General features: G+C 41.8%; 1 protein-coding gene across 1 annotated transcript in view; it reads left to right on the plus strand.

The window, feature by feature from the left end:
* Window positions 1-13,787, plus strand: part of LOC124003463 (metabotropic glutamate receptor 2-like) — a 73,803-nt gene extending 60,016 nt beyond the window's left edge. Inside the window, exons 3-12 of the mRNA XM_046311741.1 lie at window positions 1,106-1,375; window positions 1,840-2,019; window positions 2,210-2,600; window positions 6,060-6,178; window positions 6,285-6,449; window positions 6,711-6,824; window positions 6,935-7,366; window positions 7,663-7,902; window positions 11,059-11,248; window positions 11,640-13,787. Coding sequence (XP_046167697.1) covers window positions 1,106-1,375; window positions 1,840-2,019; window positions 2,210-2,600; window positions 6,060-6,178; window positions 6,285-6,449; window positions 6,711-6,824; window positions 6,935-7,366; window positions 7,663-7,902; window positions 11,059-11,248; window positions 11,640-11,698 — 2,160 coding nt within the window. The 3' untranslated portion in view covers window positions 11,699-13,787. The remainder of the gene's footprint in view (window positions 1-1,105; window positions 1,376-1,839; window positions 2,020-2,209; window positions 2,601-6,059; window positions 6,179-6,284; window positions 6,450-6,710; window positions 6,825-6,934; window positions 7,367-7,662; window positions 7,903-11,058; window positions 11,249-11,639) is intronic.
* Window positions 13,788-18,293: the final 4,506 nt, after the last annotated feature.

Genomic DNA, 18,293 nt, shown 5'->3' on the forward strand with positions numbered 1-18,293 from the left:
AATAATAGAGAGAATGATTTATTTCAGCTTTTATTTCTTTCATCACATTCCCAGTGGTTCAGAAGTTTACATACACACAATTAGTATTTGGTAGCATTGCCTTTAAATTGTTAAACTTGGGTCAAATGTTTTGTATAAGTTGGGGGAATTTTGGCCCATTCCTCCTGACAGAGGAAGGTTTGTAGGCCTCCTTTCTCACACACACTTTTGCAGTTCTACCTACAAATGTTCTATAGGATTGAGGTCAGGGCTTTGTGATGGCCACTTCAATACTTTGACTGTGTTGTCCTTAAGCCATTTTGCCGCAACTTTGGAAGTATGTTTGGGGTCATTGTCCATTTGGAAGACCCATTTGCGACCAAGCTTTAACTTCCTGACTGACTGACTCAAATGACGTCAATTAGCCTATCAGAAGATTCTAAAGCCATGACATTTTCTGGAATTTTCCAAGCTGTTTAAAGGCACAGTCAACTTAGTGTATGTAAACCTCTGACCCACTGGAATTGTGATACAGTGAATTATAAGTGAAATAATCTGTCTGTAAACAATTGTTGGGACAATTTGTTGTGTCATGTACAAAGTACATGTCCAAACCGACTTGCCAAAACTATAGTTTGTTGACAAGAAATTTGTGGAGTGGTTTTAATGAGTTTTATGACTCCAACCTAAGTGTATGTAAACTTCCGAATTCAACTGCATATATAAATGATGTGCCGGTTGAGATCACTTTACCCAAGGCGGGAACTGTGTATTGTCACATCCAAGCATACACAAGCTGCAGCCATTGTCACTGTGAGAATAATTTACATGATAAATATGGTGATTATAGTTCATTTGAATTTTAGATGAGGATAAAGCTCTCTTAGGCCTTTTTCAACAGTAAGTGTAGGTGGTAAATGTTGGAACTAGCTGACATAGTTTCGCCGTCCCTCCCCCCCTCTCTCTCTGTATAGGTGGCCAACCTCTTCCAGTAGTGGAAATGGCGAGATCATTCAATTATTATTAGATTAGAATTTTAGATTAGATGGGAAATGATTGCAGTATGTTAATTGTCTGAGACTAACTGGCATGGTTTATCACTCTCCCTCCCTACTTCCCACCCCAGGTTGCCAACCTCCTGCGCCTCTTCCAGATCCCTCAGATCAGCTATGCCTCCACCAGCGCCAAACTCAGTGACAAGTCTCGCTATGACTACTTCGCCCGCACCGTGCCGCCAGACTTCTACCAGGCCAAAGCCATCGCCGAGATCCTGTGTTACTTCAACTGGACCTACGTGTCCACCGTGGCATCCGAGGGCGATTACGGTGAGACAGGCATCGATGCCTTCCAGCAGGAGGCCCGCGCCCGCCAGATCTGCATCGCCACCTCGGCCAAGGTCAGCCAGTTGTTGTTTGTTTGTTTGTTGTTGTTTCCACTTTCACAGTGAAAATAATTCATCATTACAAAGGTTTCATACTGTAGCAATAAAGGGGTCAAGGGGTTCAGAAATCTTGACGTAATGGTTAAGGTGTTGGTTTAAGAGTCTCTGGACCCGGGTTAGAATCCAAATCTGGGTTACCCACCGATTTCGCTACAATAATATTGCATGGTATTAAATTACATTTGATCACGCGTTGACAACAATGGGGTTTCTAAAGGCAGAGATCCCATTCACTGTAAACACTGCAGCTCAATTGGAAATTGGCTTTAAAAGCTGATTTGTAGACATCCCACGATCAGATTAAATCCTGACATTGGTTGATTCCATTTAGAATAGTGTTGTATCTTTTGCTGCCTTGTTGTTATAGACTATGTCTTATTCGAGCACATGATGATTCAAAGCTGGTGCATAATCGACAGGTGAGCCGCTCGATGAACCGTTACAGCTTCGACCAGGTGATCCGCTCGCTGCAGCAGAAGTCCAATGCCAAGGTGGTCATTCTGTTCACACGCAGTGAGGATGCCAGGGAGTTGCTTGTGGCTGCCGCTCGCATGAACGTCACCTTCATCTGGGTGGCCAGCGACGGCTGGGGGGCGCAGGTAGGGCCTTGGCCTCCGTTCAAAATTTCCTAACAGTCAAAATCGACTCTTTCACAATTAAGAAATACATTCCTTTATAAGAATGATTTCCATCATTTTACCTTTGTTTACCATGAAATGTAATGTTTTGCGATTTTGATAAAGGGTGTATTTTCATTCCAATTACTGAGAAAATGTGAATGATTTGCAGGAGAGTGTTGTGAGGGGAAGTGAGACAGCAGCCGACGGGGCCTTCACCATCGAGCTGGCCTCCTATCCCATCCGGGAGTTTGCCGACTACTTCACCAAGCTGAACCCCTACACTAACACAAGGAACCCCTGGTTTAGAGAATTCTGGGAGCACCGCTTCGACTGTAGTCTTACAGAGCCTGGTTGTAGTGAACACAGTCTGCGGGATGGCAAGTTTGAGCAGGAGTCCAAGATCATGTTTGTAGTGAACGCAGTGTATGCTATGGCTCATGCTCTACATAATATGAGGCAGGCAGTTTGCCCACTCAATGCAACCAAGATCTGTGATGCCATGAAGCCAGGCACCGGGAAGAGATTCTATAGGGATTTCATCCTCAAGGCCAAGTTCGATGGTGAGTGAAGCAGTCTTAACAATAGAAATACAACTCAAAGAAAGGGATATCCCCATTTAAGTAAATGTTCCATGATGGGTGGACCGGAGGCTATATGCAGTGCATCCAATTCTGCGGGTAATGTAATAAAATGTGTATGGTCTTAACAGCCATATAAGGTCAGGTGACTTGATTACGGGCTGTAATAACAATGTTAGCCTATATGCACCCTTCATTCACTGCACAGGTTTAGATATACAGTACCAGTCAAAGGTTTGGACAGACCTACTCATTCCAGAGTTTTTCTCTATTTTTTACTATTTTCTACATTGTAGAGTAATAGCGAAGACATCGAAATGAATAAATAACACATATGGAAACATGTAGTAACTAACAAAGTGTTAAACAAATCTAAATATATTTTATATTTGAGATTCTTCAAAGTTTGCATCGATGACAACTTGGCACACTCTTGGCATTCTCTCAACCAGCTTCATGAGGTAGTCACCTGGAATGCATTTCAATTAACAGGTGTGCCTTGTTAAAAGTTCATTTGTGGAATTTATTTCCTTCTTAATGCATTTCAGCCAATCAGTTGTGTTGTGACAAGGTAGGATTGGTATACAGAAGATAGCCCTATTTGATAAAAGATCAAGTCCATGTTATGGCAAGAACATCTCAAATAAGCAAAGAGAAATGACAGTCCATCATTACTTTAAGGCATGAAGGTCAGTCAATACGGACAATTTCAAGAACTTTTCAAGTTTCTTCAAGTGCAGTTGCAAAATTCATCAAGCTCTATAATGAAATTGGCTCTCATGAGGACCACCACAAGAAAGGAAGACCCAGAGTTACCTCTGCTGCAGAGGACAAGTTCACCTCAGATTGCAACCCAAATAAATGCTTCACAGAGTTCAAGTAATAGACACATCTCAACATCAACTGTTCAGAGGAGACCGTGCGAATCAGGCCTTCATGGTCGAATTGCTGCAAAGAAACCACTACTAAAGGACACCAATAAGAGACTTGCTTGGGCCAGTCTGTCCTTTGATCTGATGATGCCAAATGTAAGATTTTTAGTTCCAACCGGTGTGTCTTTTTGAGACGCAGAGTAGGTGAACGGGTGATCTCCACAAGTGTGGTTCCCACCTTGAAGCATAGAGGAGGTGGAGGTGTGATGGTGTGGGGTTGCTTTGCTGGTGACAATGTCAGTGATTTATTTAGAATTCAAGGCACACTTAACCAGCATGGCTACCACAGCATTCTGCAGCGATACGCCATCCCATCTGGTTTGTACTTAGTAGGACTATCATTCGTTTTTCAACAGTACAATGACCCAACACACCTCCAGGCTGTATAAGAGCAATTTGACCAAGAAGGAGAGTGATGGACTGCTGCATCAGATGACCTGCCTTACACAATCCCCTGACCTCAACCCAATTGAGATGGTTTGTGATGATTTGGACCACAGAGTGGAGAAAAAGCAGCTCAGCATATGTGGAAACTCTTTCAAGACAGTTGGAAATGCATTCCAGGCTAATCTAGTTGAGAGAATACCAAGACTGTGCATAGCTGCCATCAAGGCAAAGGGTGGCTACTTTGAAGAATCTAAAATATATTTTGATTTGTTTAACACTTTTTTGGTTACTACATGATTCCATATGTGTTACTTCATAGTTTCGATGTATTCACAATTATTCTACAATGTAGAAAATATAAAAAATAAAGAAAAACCCTTGAATGAGTAGGCGTGTCCAAATGTTTAGCTCGTACTGTAATTTATTGTTAAACTGTATATGTACACCACCTGACCAAAAGTATGTGGACACTTGCTCATCAAACATCGCATTCCAAAATCATGGCCATTAATACGGAGTTGGTCCCCCCTTTGCTGCTATAACAGCCTCCACTCTTCTGGGAAGGTGTTCCACTAGATGTTGAAACATTGCTGCGGGGACTTGCTTCCATTCAGCCACAAGAGCATTAATGAGGTAGGGTACTGATGTTGGCCAATTAGGCCTGCTTCGCAGTTGGCGATTCACTTCATCCCAAAGGTGTTAGAAGGGATTGAGGTCAGGGCTCTGTGCAGCGAAGTCAAGTTCTTCCACACCGATCTCGACAAACCATTTCTGTAGGAACCTTGCTTTGTACACAGGGGCATTGTCATGCTGAAACTGGAAAGGGCCTTCCCCAAACTCTTGCCACAACGTTGGAAGCACAGAATCGTCTAGAATATCATTGTATGCTGTAGTGTTAAGATTTGGCATCCGCCAAACCCAGATTCGTCCATCGGACTGCCAGATGTTGAAGTGTGATTCATCACTCCAGAGAAATAATATCCACTGCTCCAGAGTCCAATGGCGGCTAGCTTTACCCCACTCCAGCCGACGCTTGGCATTGCACATGGTGATCTTAGGCTTGTGTGCTGCTGCTCGGGCCATGGAAACCCATTTCATGAAGCTCCCGACGAACAGTTCTTGCGCCGACGTTGCTTCCAGTGGTAATGTGGAACTCGGTAGTGAGTGTTGCTACGTGCTTCTGCACTCGGCGGTCCCGTTCTATGAGCTTGTGTGGCCTACTACTTTGCGGCTGAGCCATTGTTGCTCCTAGACATTTCCACTTCACTATAACAGAGCTTACAGTTGACTGGGGCAGCTCTAGCAGGGCTGGAATTTGATGAACTGCTTGTTGGAAAGGTGGCATCCTATGACACTGCCACGTTGATAGTAACTGAGCTCTTCAGTAAGGCCATTCTACTACCAATGTTTATGTATGGAGATTGCATGGGTGTGTGCTTGATTTTATACACCTGTCAGCAACAGGTGTGTCTAAAATAGCCAAATCCAGTCATTTGAAGGATTGTCCACATACATTTGTATATATAATGTACCATTCATGTCATCAGAAATAATACATTTAATCTATTCTTACATTTCTTATTTTCAATGTGACAACACAGAATGTAAGAACAGACCGGAAGCAGCTCAGAATCACATAGTAATCCTGTTATTACCTGAGCTAGTCCTAGAATGATGTCTAATTATAATTGAGTATTAAATGTTATATTTAATCATCAATATTGGTACATTGGGGCAATTTGAAACAAATGCAGATCTGAATTGACCGTGAGATTGGTTTCGCAGTTTATGTTTGTGTCCCTGTTGAAAAGGGTTTGGTGATGATTTGATTTGCAGTGGGACCAGTAACAAATAGGGACTCAGTAAGATGCGTAGTTAGAGTAGGCAAACAGTGTGCACTATTTTGAGAAGATGCCTCATGAATATATGTTGCATTAAATAAATTAATTAAAAAGCAAACGGATAAGATAAAGGAAACATTGACATCTCAATTGTGATTTCTTTGTGAGAAAACCAGATGACTAGAGACTCTATATTAAAACTCAATATCTAACTAAAATGGAGAGTTGTTCTTTCTTCTGAAATGTCATCATTGATATACAGTATTTCTGTTCCCCCTCAGCTCCCTTCAGACCTGCCGACACGGAGAACATTGTGCGTTTTGACGCCTACGGGGACAGTCTGGGCCGCTACAACATCTTTCACTATCACAAACAGGATGATAAATACGTGTATAGGAAGGTATGTAGCTCTTCTTCCAGGAGTGCTGAACCACGGCTGACCCTGTGTGTGTGTCTGGGGATGGGAAAAAGGAAGAAGAATAAAGTATCTCTCCTTTCCTCTTCAGGTGGGTTACTGGGCCCAGGGCCTGATCCTGAATACCAGCCAGGTGCCATGGAGGGGCCCAGCCGGAGTGCCCCCCACCTCCCAGTGCAGTGATCCTTGCAGGAAGAACGAGGTGAAGAGCATGCAGCCTGGAGATGTGTGCTGCTGGATCTGCATCCCCTGCCAGGTAATACATCCACAAGCAAGGAGAGATTCATTTATTTTTTCATTGTATCGTTTATCCTCCGATAGTCAGCAGCTCTCTTTGAGGGTGTGTTCCGCCCGGCGCCATTCATTTCTGCCGGTTGAATATGCACTACCTTTTTTGGGTGGGGTTAGGATTAAGGTTAAGTTTAGGGCTAGGGTAAGTGGATAGTAAGTTGAAATATTGTTGATAGTTAGTTAAACATCTACAGAACATCTACAAACTATCTATTTCCCCTGCCAGCCCTACCAGTACCTGCTGGATGAGTTCACCTGTGCAGACTGCAGCTTCGGACAGTGGCCCCAGGCCAACCTGACAGGCTGCTTCGACCTCCCAGAGGAGTACATCCACTGGGAGGTAATTGTCACTGTTTTACCTTATTTTTCTCCTCTTTTTAAAATATGTGTCTGAGTTTTGAGACATTTAAGTGTGAAATAACACTTTAAATAAACCTTCATTTGATTTAGGATGCCTGGGCTATTGGGCCCGTCACCATCTCCTGCCTGGGCATGTTGTGTACCCTTTCCGTGGTGGGCCTGTTCTTCAAGAACAATGACACCCCTGTGGTCAAAGCCAGCGGCCGGGAGCTGTCCTATATCCTCCTACTCGGAGTCCTAATGTGCTACAGCATGACCTTCATCTACATCGCCAAGCCCTCGATGGCCGTGTGTACCCTACGTCGACTAGGCCTGGGAACCTCCTTCGCCGTGTGCTACTCGGCGCTGCTCACTAAGACCAACCGCATCGCGAGGATCTTCAGCGGGGTGAAGGACGGGGCCACACGGCCGCGGTTCATCAGCCCAGCCTCCCAGGTGGCCATCTGCGGCGGACTTATCTCCTGTCAGCTCCTGGTGGCTGTGGTCTGGCTCCTGGTGGAGATGCCTGGCGTCAGGAAGGAGGTGGCGTAACAGAGTTGGATTCCTAACATCACTCCCTAGCCTGAAATGTTTCCACACTAGCTATCAACTCATTAGCTTTTGTCAAGTGGGGGGGGGGGTCATGTATGTTTGCAGAGCAGATGATCCCTGGTTCCAGCCCAGTGAGGTTCAGGGAAGAAAGCTATACTGTTAATGAAGCACAGTGATATTATTGCCCATCACATGAGCATAGAAATATATAATAATATTCTATATTAATATACTGTATACACTACTCTATTTCCTAATATGGTTCTGTTCTATTTAATTATATGGAGGTGAGCCCCGAAAGGAGGGATATAGTCACCCTGAAGTGCAACAGCAAGGACTCCAGCATGCTGGCCGCTCTGGCCTACAACTGCGTCCTAATCGTCCTCTGCACAGTCTACGCCTTTAAGACCAGGAAGTGTCCAGAGAACTTTAACGAGGCCAAGTTCATTGGGTTCACCATGTACACCACCTGTATCATCTGGCTGGCCTTCCAACCCATCTTCTACGTCACAGCCAGCGACTACAGGGTGAGTGGTAAAAATATACTCCAATTAGGGTTGTAAAATGCTGGTAACTTTACCAAAATGTCTAGATTTTCCAGAAATCTTGGTTGGAGAGTTCCAGATTTCCTGCTTATTCCCCTTCTGATTCTGGGAATATTCTAACCAGGACTTCTGGACAATCTGGGAATTTGGAGAAAGTTACTGGAATTTTACAACCCCAACCAATATATTGTAATGAAATGACGGAGTAGAACAAGGTAATTGTACCTAACACTAGGGTCATTACGATATTAATGACACGGTGGGTATATTTTCATTATTAAAGAAATCTATAAGTCTGTGAATGTGTCTTTAATGTACCAATGGATCTAGGTGACATACTGTACATGAATTCCTTTTGATCATCATCATCATCATTTTGATCATTCCTCGTATAGTCATTCTCCAAATGACATTCCTTATCTAATCTAAAACTCCAGTATTGCCATTTATATACATTACATTCTGAATTGAAAATAATGCTTTTTTTTCTCCCTTCTAACATCGACAATGAAATTGTGCAGGAGATTTCCCCCAGGGAATTTAGATAGGAAGACTCTTCCCACTGGGCAAAAACTGGTTGAATCAATGTTTCCACGTCATTTCAACCCAAACATTCTATATGATAACGTTGAATCAAGGTGAAAAACTGATTGGATTTGAAAAAAAAGTCATCAACGTAAGGGACCTTCGTATTTTGAACCTAAATCCAATGACATGGCGGAATTTTTTGTTGATTTCACATTGAATTCACGTTAGTTGACAACTCAACCAAATGTAAATCAAAAGTAGATGTTAAACTGATGTCCATGCCCAGTGGGTTGTTCCCAGCATTCCTCTACAATATTGCCACGGCTTCGTTTTCCAGTTCTCAGCTGAGATCAGTTCAAACAAGGGAATAGCTGGGCTTCTGAGGGCCTGATGCTAAGATTGTCTTAGTCATCTACAGATAGCCATCTGCTTAACTGATCGACTAATCAACTAATGAACACCCAGACCCAGTGACCCAGTGTGCCCCTTCTCAACACCCAAATGACGAGCCCAATATGACACCATAATACAGCCTAACAGGATAGATGACTTACTGTATATATTATATCTATATATAAAATATAGCTTAAAGGTGCTTTCATCGCCCTGTTTCAGACCTATGCAGTCTTTGTTGGCATGTAAGCAAGATAAAGAGAGACAATATGTATACAACTGACACAAAAGTTCAGTCCAGGTTGTATGATAACTGGGACCCAAGGCTGAATCTAGTCTAGTCTAATGCCTGTCCGGTTGGTGTTGGTGTGCCACTGGGCTCTGGGAGGAGAAAGGAGAGGGGGAGGGAGTCTCATATTGGTCTTGCATCAGAATCATGAGTCTCCCCAGGCTATCTCCTCATCATCTCTATGGTGTTCTATGTACTAGCGAAAAACACCTGAGTTGGAAGAGAAAAGTTTGAGAGAAGGGGTGAGAAAGCAGGCTAGAAATGACTGAGAGACTGTATGAACAGTATTAGGATGAGTGTACATATTGAATATAGATGATGAGTGTTCATATTGGAGCTGTGGTAGACAGAATAATGAAGCTAGGAAGAGGTTTTGGCTATGCAACAGAACGCTTTGCTCTCTGTATGCCATTAATAATGACAGCAGTTGGGCTTCCGCATCCTGCATTTCAACATTGGAGATGTTCTCACATGAAAGACAAGCTGTGTTGTTCATTGAATTTCAATGAACCTGGGGTCTCATATGGACATGGACATTCGATATTCCAGACGGTACTTCCATCAACCGTGAAATGGCAGACTTTTTTCTCTCTCTTTCTCTCCTGATTTCTAAGTCATCTTCTCTCTCTCTCTCTTAAAGCTCAAGGCTATTGATCTAGTCCAGTGCCATGGTTCGTTAAATGATCTTGTGTTAAAATATGCATTGAATAGCTCCTAGGTAGCTAAATGCCTACTGTATCTTTACATACATGCATATATATCTATTATCAAACCTGATGCTTGTTGAGGTCAGCGAAGGGCTCTTGGAAATTGACACTCAACTGTGACTTGGACAAAAGCTGTTTCACACTGTCATAGTGTTATTTCATCAGGGTGAAATGGAGTTCAAATTCAACAGAAACAAATCTGAAATCCTTCCATCATACTATTCTGGATTGTGCATGCTGTTAATGTACTACATAGATGTGCTTTGATGCTCAGAGTCAGACCATACTGTTGTGCGAACTGGTGATCGTTGCATGCGGAAACAGCAGTGGTAGGAGGCAGCCTATTGGCTGGGAAGACTGAGTAATCACAGGATAGGAGTCAGAGCAGATTCACGATGGGCTCATGATGACAACCCAGGGCCCAGATTCACAGAACCTTTTAAAGAAGACATTTCTTCTTAACTGCCATGTTTTAACCATAGGCTTAAGACGAAAGTTAAGCAAAGTTGCTATTCCTTAAAAAGGTTCTTGGAAATATGCTTGCGCTATTTCTTATGTTTCTCCTAAAAGCAAAAAGTGAAGAAGAAATTAGATTCTTGAAAATAAAGTCATCTTAATTCCAAGATAGCTAAACCCTTGTCTTAAACTCAGGGCAGTGAGAGAACAAGCTCATGAAAGCAATTGAACGTTTAATTCACTCAGAAACTTAATCTGAAAATTTCAGGATTGATTATTTTAAACCCAAGAACACGTTTTAGAACAGGAATCTCAGTAAGAAATATACTAACATTATTGCCATTGCTAGCTGGATAGCTAGCAAAAACAGTTGCCTAGCGACAAATATTTTAAGAAGATATTGGAGAAGTTTGTAAGAAATTCATTACATCTTAAGATATTGTTGAAGAATTTCACTTAGAAACTATCACATGAACTTTTAAGAAGCTTCTTTTTTGCACAAGAAGTGTTTTGTGAATCTGCCAGGACAGACAGCAGTGCCAGTCATTAGTGGGCACAGTTGAATGAGATTTCCATCAGTTTGGTCCACCAGAGATGCTGAGAACAGCTCAACTGGTTGGCAGAAATGGCAGATAGCAAAAGACCACTACAGTCACTGGTCTTGGAATAGAGCTCCATCTTTGTCAGGACTAAAAGACCCCAGCCCTATCAGTATATTCAGTGAATCCTGATGATTCAACCTGTCTCCTCTATCTCCCTATACAGGTTCAGACCACCACCATGTGTATCTCTGTCAGTCTGAGTGGCTCTGTGGTGCTAGGCTGTCTCTTCGCTCCTAAGGTCCACATCATCCTATTCCAGCCCCAGAAGAATGTGACTACACTAAGGGTGCCTGCCAACCGCTTCGGGGCCACGGTCACCACAACATCAGCCTCCGTCCCCAGCTCGTCGAAAGGTAGCCATCACTGGAAAATATGAACGTTTCAGTCATTGTTGGTGAACATGACATACATTTCATGACATAAATGTTGCTGACCAAAGCACACAAGATTTGGTTATGGGTTCCAAAAATAGTGAGCCATCATCTGAAACATACATAGGTCTACTGATATTTATGATCACAGTGGTAGAGGTGTCTGTTGCGTTTGGCAACTGTATAGGCATATGCAGAAGACTACTAAAATGTACTAAAACCAGATCCCTAAGTTAAATATTTTAGCTTTAATCAATGTGAAAAACAAGCAAGTTATTTGTATTTTCTTTAAAAAAAATGGTGTTTCACATTTTTACTCTCTATTTTGTATTATTATTGTTGCGTCAGCCTCTCTCTGCCTGTGTGCCAACAGCGGTAACAACGGTGTGTAACGGTCGCGAGGTGGTGGACTCCACTACATCCTCTTTGTGAAGAAGGTTGAGCTGCTTGTATCATTCCTCCGTTCTCCAAACACAAGCTACAGTGCCATCTGAAATCACCCCCCCCTCATCCAACAAAGCTGCTGATGACATAACGCTCATGCCATATCTCAAGTCCCATTTACAGTAGAGACAAGTAGAGGCTCTCTAGTCAGACAGAGGACTGTGAAAGCTAAATTATGACTATACATACCAGTATTACGTAACGTATGAGTGTAAATCCTTTTGGTATAGATTTAACAACATTTGCATTGATTTTATTTGGTTTCAGGATAGACTTGTCGTCGAATGCACTGCTGTATGAAGGGTTGCAAAGGGAGGGTATATTACTGAAAACTTTCTAAGTTTACCAGTACACTACCAGAATTTTGGTCATTTTCAGGTTTCTTTTGGAATCGAGTGGCCTTTTTAGTACCTCAGATTATCACAGGTGTCTGTAATTATGAAATAATTCAATAAGTTGATTTTAAAATAAAAAATACAAAGACAAGCAGTAAAACATTATCCTAAATATAAACCATCAACTAAGTGAACACCATTGGTGTTTATGTTTTACACATTTATTTGACTATTTCAATGTCTATGTTGTAAATGTTTTGGAATCAAACTGGTGGCAGTTGTGAAATAAGTCAATAGTTTGAAGAGTTAATGAAAACAATTGTTGATTAGATGCTTTTTTCATTAATTAGGCTAGATTTTCCTGAACTTTATGGTCTATCCACTAGAAACTCATGGACAATATGCACACAGATATAAAAAATGAATACCATATATTAATTTTTTTTTTTATTCAAGTATAAATTAACAAAGATCAGTTTTCCATCCCAAATGTGTGTAAAGTACATGTAGGAAAAAGAATTGCACAACAGTCCTGATGGAAAAGGCTAATTTGTTAACTTTCCAAATGTCAACAAAACACACTAGACAAGGTGGAATCTTTTTGTGTGCGTAAAATTAATTATGCGAGGAATTGTAATGGAAACTCCTTTATGCGCAAATATTGTAAACTTGGGAGTCACACGATGGTATGTTGTTTGGTCCTCCCACTACAACTCAGGAAAGCATGCAGTTTATTAGGCTACAGATGAATTAAAATATGAACGTCACAGGGTGGTGAAAGTGGACAGTCATGAGCTTGATGCTACTTTCCAATAAATATCGAGGGACTTATTCTGGTGACACGATAATCAATGCTTGGCTGCTGTTTGACAAATGAAAATAATCTCACTCTTGTACATAATAATATCATCATGTAGGCTATACCTGCATTGTACCTGCCAGCTGTTGGCTAGAGCATGTGCCAAGACCAGAGTGGACACATTCGCTATATAACGCAAAACATATGCTGACAAAACCATCAGAAGAGTTGAAAATAAGATGGAAACCCATTTAACATGGGAATAGAAATTCAACCACAAAAGTCACAAGTCAATTTGATGGAAATATGACCATATTGTATGCGCATATTGTTTTTATAGAGATTTTAGAATATTTGCATTAAGATCTGTCGCAATTGGATGGAAACATAGCTATAGATTGAAATAGATTATGTTAATTACCAAAATTCCAGAAGATTCCAGTAGCTTCGGTCAATTACCGGTAGCTTTGCAACCCTAGCTGTACGCCACTGTCAGTACAGAGAATCCGTATTGTGAATAAGGTGGTTCATGGTGTCATACAGTTATGTGAATACAATATCCAAACGTTTTACTTCTCTTCCAACTACTAGAGTTAGTATTATTAACACAAAACACCTATTGAATTATTTTGTCCCCCTGCTTCTTACACTACACTGAAAAATATATATAAATGCAACATGTAAAGTGTTGGTCCCATGTTTAATGAGCTGAAATAAAAGATCCCAGAAATTATCCCTAAGCACAAAAAGCTTATTTATTTTAAATTTGGTGCACAAATTTGTTAACATCCCCGTTGGTGAGATTTTCTCCTTTGCTAAACTAATCCATCCACCTGACAGGTGTGGCATATGAAGAAGCTGATTCAACAGCATGATCATTACACAGGTGCACCTTATGCTGGGGACAATAAAAGACCACTAAAATGTGCATTTTTGTCACACAACACAATGCCACAGATGTTTAAAGTTGAGGGAGCGTGTAACTGGCATAATGACTGCAGGAATGTGCATCAGAGCTGTTGCCAGAGAATGTAATGTTAATTTCTCTACCATAAACCACTTCCAACATTTTAGAGAATTTGGCAGTATGTCCAACCGCTGATGCCATTGTGAACAGAGTGCCCCATGGTGGCAGTGGGGTTATATGTGCTGGCATAAACTAACACAATGAACACAATTGCATTTTATCAATGGCAATTTGAATGGACAAAAATACAGTGACGAGATCCTGAGGCCCATATTTTAAGGTATCTGTAACCAACAGATGCATATCTGTATTCCCTGTCATGTGAAATCCATAGACTAGGGCCTAATGAATTCATTTCAATTGACTGATTTCCTCATATGAACTGTAACTCAGTCAAATCTTTGACATTGTTGCGTTTATATTTTTGTTCAGTATACATTTGAATGACATGAGATTAACCATAGTGAAAGTGGTGATTTAAAAACTAGGCTACTATCAGCATGGACAATGTTTTAACGTAGACTTTGGTGAACCAGTTTGTGCTTTCTTGTAATTTATGTAAATAAAGTGTTATTTTTTATTATGAAAACAAATTGTCAGTGTTTATTTTGTTCCCAAAACTCCAGAGACACCAGCAATGAATTGTAAAGAGCCACTACCTCATCTTAATAACCTCAGAAATATAATCTCCTTAAATGTTGCAGGTGTATCAGCATTCTGGATCGACCATCAATACTGAGCAAAACACTGATTATTACCCAGCACCGAGTGTGAATATTCCAATGGCTAAAGGATGCAAAGTCCCCTATTTAGGGGACTTTGAGAGGTTCTGGACCGGTTCCAACTGACATTTGTGTACAAAGCCAGTGTCCAGTGCCTTATAGTGTCAGAAAACACCATATGTCTGCATTGCACTACCACTGTCAGCAGAGTTGACTTGAAGTGTCAGGTTTCACACCCTACATTCACGTAGGGAGGTGACGTGTCACATTTTACAGCTCATCCTTTTCTGGGATCCCTCTGAGCAATGGCGCTAGAGCCTGGGAGATCTATTAAAAAGGGAACAGTCTAGCAATTTCAGCAATTGTGGTTTCATCTCATTTAGAGCTCTCAACATGAAGAAAAACATAATAATTTTGTAGAATTGAAACAACCATTCCTCTTGGTCACAGAGGGAGGAAAACATGTTGTGCGTAAGGCTGAAGTTGTAACAAGTCTGCAGACATTTAAATGTTGTCTCTGCATCGCTCAGAGGATGCTTGGCAGAAAATGCTCGGTCGTCAGCCATATAAAAATGGGGCCAAATTTGGGCTGTCACTAAATATGTCCATATTTTACAATACAGTGATATCTTATAGTAAGTCTTTATAATTTCATTGTTACTATATTTATAAAACATTTCAGGTCATTTCAAGCCCTATATTCCCCCACTTTTGAATAGAATTTTTCTACATCTGCCACACTGATCCTCAACACTGGAGCTCCTCAGGGGTGAGCGCTCAGTCCCCTCCTGTACTCCCTGTTCACCCACGACTGCATGGCCAGGCACGACTCCAACACCATCATTAAGTTTGCAGACGACACAACAGTGGTAGGTCTGATCACCAACAACGACGAGACAACCTATAGGGAGGAGGTCAGATACCTGGCCGGGTGGTGCCAGAATAACAACCTATCACTCAACGTAACTTAGACTAAGGAGATGGATTGTGGACTACAGGAAAAGGAGCACTGAGTACGTCCCTATTCTCATCAGCGGGGCTGTAGTGGAGCAGGTTGAGAGCTTCAAATTCCTTGGAGTCCACATCAACAACAAACTAGAATGTTCCAAACACACCAAGACAGTCGTGAAGAGGGCACGACAAAGCCTATTCCCTCTCAGGAAACTAAAAAGATTTGGCATGGGTCCTGAGATCCCCAAAAGGTTCTACAGCTGCAACATCGAGAGCATCCTGACCAGTTGCATCACTACATGGTACGGCCCAGTACGTCACTGGGCAAAGCTGCCTGCCATCCAGGACCTCTACACCAGGCGATGTCAGAGGAAGGCCCTAAAAATTGTCGAAGACCCCAGCCACCCATCATAGACTGTTCTCTCTACTACCGCATGGCAAGCGGTACCAGAGCGCCAAGTCTAGGACAAAAAGGCTTCTCAACAGGTTTTACCCCCAAGCAATAAGACTCCTGAACAGGTAACCAAATGGTTACCCGAACTATTTGCATTGTGTGCCCCCCCAACCCCTTTTTACACTGCTGCTTGTCTCTGTTTATTTTATATGCATAGGCACTTTAACTATACATTCATGTACATGCTACCTCAAATGGCCCGACCAACCAGTGCTCCTGCACATTGGCTAACCGGGCTATCTGCATTGCGTCCCACCACCCGCCAACCCCTCTTTTTACACTACTGCTACTCTGTTAATCATATATATGTAGTCACTTTAACCATACCTAGATGTACATACCTCAAAAAGCCTAACTGGTGTCTGTATAAAGCCTTGATACTCTTATTTTCAAATGTCTTTTTACTGTTTTATTTCTTTACTTACCCACACACACCTTTTTGACACTAGTTGTTGAGCCTGGATGTAAGCATTTCACTGTAAGGTTGTATTCAGCGCACGTGACAAATAAACTTTGATTTGATTCGAAGGCCTGATCACCAACAAGGATGAGACAGCCTTTTGGGAGGTCAGATACCTGGCAGTGTGGTGCCAGGAGAACATCTCCCTCAACGTGAGCAAGACAAAGGGGATTATCCTGAACTACAGGAAAAGGAGGGCCGAACACACCACCCCCATTCACTTCGAAGTGGCTGTCGTGGAGCAGGTTGAGAGCTTCAAGTTCCTTGGTGTCCACATCACCAACAAACTAACATGGTCCAAACACACCAAGACAGTCATGAAGAGGACACGACAACACCGTTACCCCGTCAGGAGACAAAAAGATTGGGCATGGGTCCCCAGATCCTCAAAACGTCCTACAACCACACCATCAAGAACATCCTGCCCGGTTGTCTCACCACCTGGTATGGCAATTGCTCGGCATCCGACCATAATCCACTACAGAGGGTAGTGAGTATGGCCCATATATCACTGGGGCCAGGCTTCCTGCCATCCAAGACCTATATACACTAGCCGGTGTCAGAGGAAGGCCCCACATTTTTTTAAATCAAAGACACCAGTCATAGACTTATCTCTGCTACAGGACAGCAAGCAGTATCGGAGTGCCAAGACTTGACTAGTTAATAATTAAAAACTTTATTTTACACAAATAAAAGTCCAGGTCCAAAAGGCTCCTTAACAGCTTCTACCCCCAACACTGCTGAACAATTAATCAAAATGGCCACCTGGACTGTTTACATTGACCCCCCACCTTTTGTTTTTATGCTGCTGAGCTATGTATAAGTCACTTTACCCCCCCATCTACAAAATACATCAACTAACCTTTCTCCCCGCACACTGACTCAGTACCCCCGGAATATAGCCTCTATTTTATTGTGTTACTTTATACTTCTAGTCAATATTTTCTTAACCATTTCTTGAACTGCATTGTTGGTTAGGGGCTTGTAAGTAAGCAGTCTACAGTAAGGGCTACACCCGTTGTATTCGTCGCATGTGACATATGTTTTTTTACGCCGTATGGTAGGAGAGGGGGCCACCGGCTAGGCCACCAAAGCTATGGTCCGTGCACCACCTATATTCCAGAGTTCAACCTTCTCATTTAAGATTGGAAATATGCATTTTAAACCATTTCATCTGCATTTTATATTTAAAGTAAAGAGTGTTTTGATTCAATAGAGAAGGAGCATGCCACTAGTTTTCCACACATAATACATTATTGCAACAGTTGGTAGAAAATTGTTTGTCAGATGACAGAAGAGGAACGCTGTTTGGCTAGCAGCCACAAGTAAACTGGCTTACAATGAAAGGCCAATATTTTATTTTTTTGCAAAAATCATGAATGCATACATTTCTAATGTTTATGATAGCATGTAGCCAGCTACATTAATACATGTTTTGCTTGTAAATAATCTTGCATTTGAAAAACAACACCTGAGGAAATGACCCGCTGGTGATCCAATGAGAGCAAATTTCACACAATTGGAGAAGTGCAACTGTAGCACAAAACTACTCCTTTTACATTCACGAGTTGTAACAAACCCTGACTAAAGTTGAAGCAATTACAAAAATGCAGCCAGATGTGTTCTAGCATATCTTTTTTTGCATGAAGAACACAGAATCCTGCATTAACTCAACCTCTGGTGACACAAAAGTTGTTAAATAATTTCATTTTCAAATAACCAAATCACAGGGGATTTTTTCGATCTACAGTCCACAAGCTGTGTAGCTGAGAGAATACAGGCACCAACAGCACAGACCCATATTAGATGCAGACAACACAAGACTTCAATGAGATTTGAAAATAGAATGAAAGTTGTTTTCTAACAAATCATTTACTGTAGTTAATTAATAGGCA

This window comes from Oncorhynchus gorbuscha, linkage group LG18 (assembly GCF_021184085.1).
Source record: "Oncorhynchus gorbuscha isolate QuinsamMale2020 ecotype Even-year linkage group LG18, OgorEven_v1.0, whole genome shotgun sequence".
Lineage (NCBI taxonomy): Eukaryota > Metazoa > Chordata > Actinopteri > Salmoniformes > Salmonidae > Oncorhynchus > Oncorhynchus gorbuscha.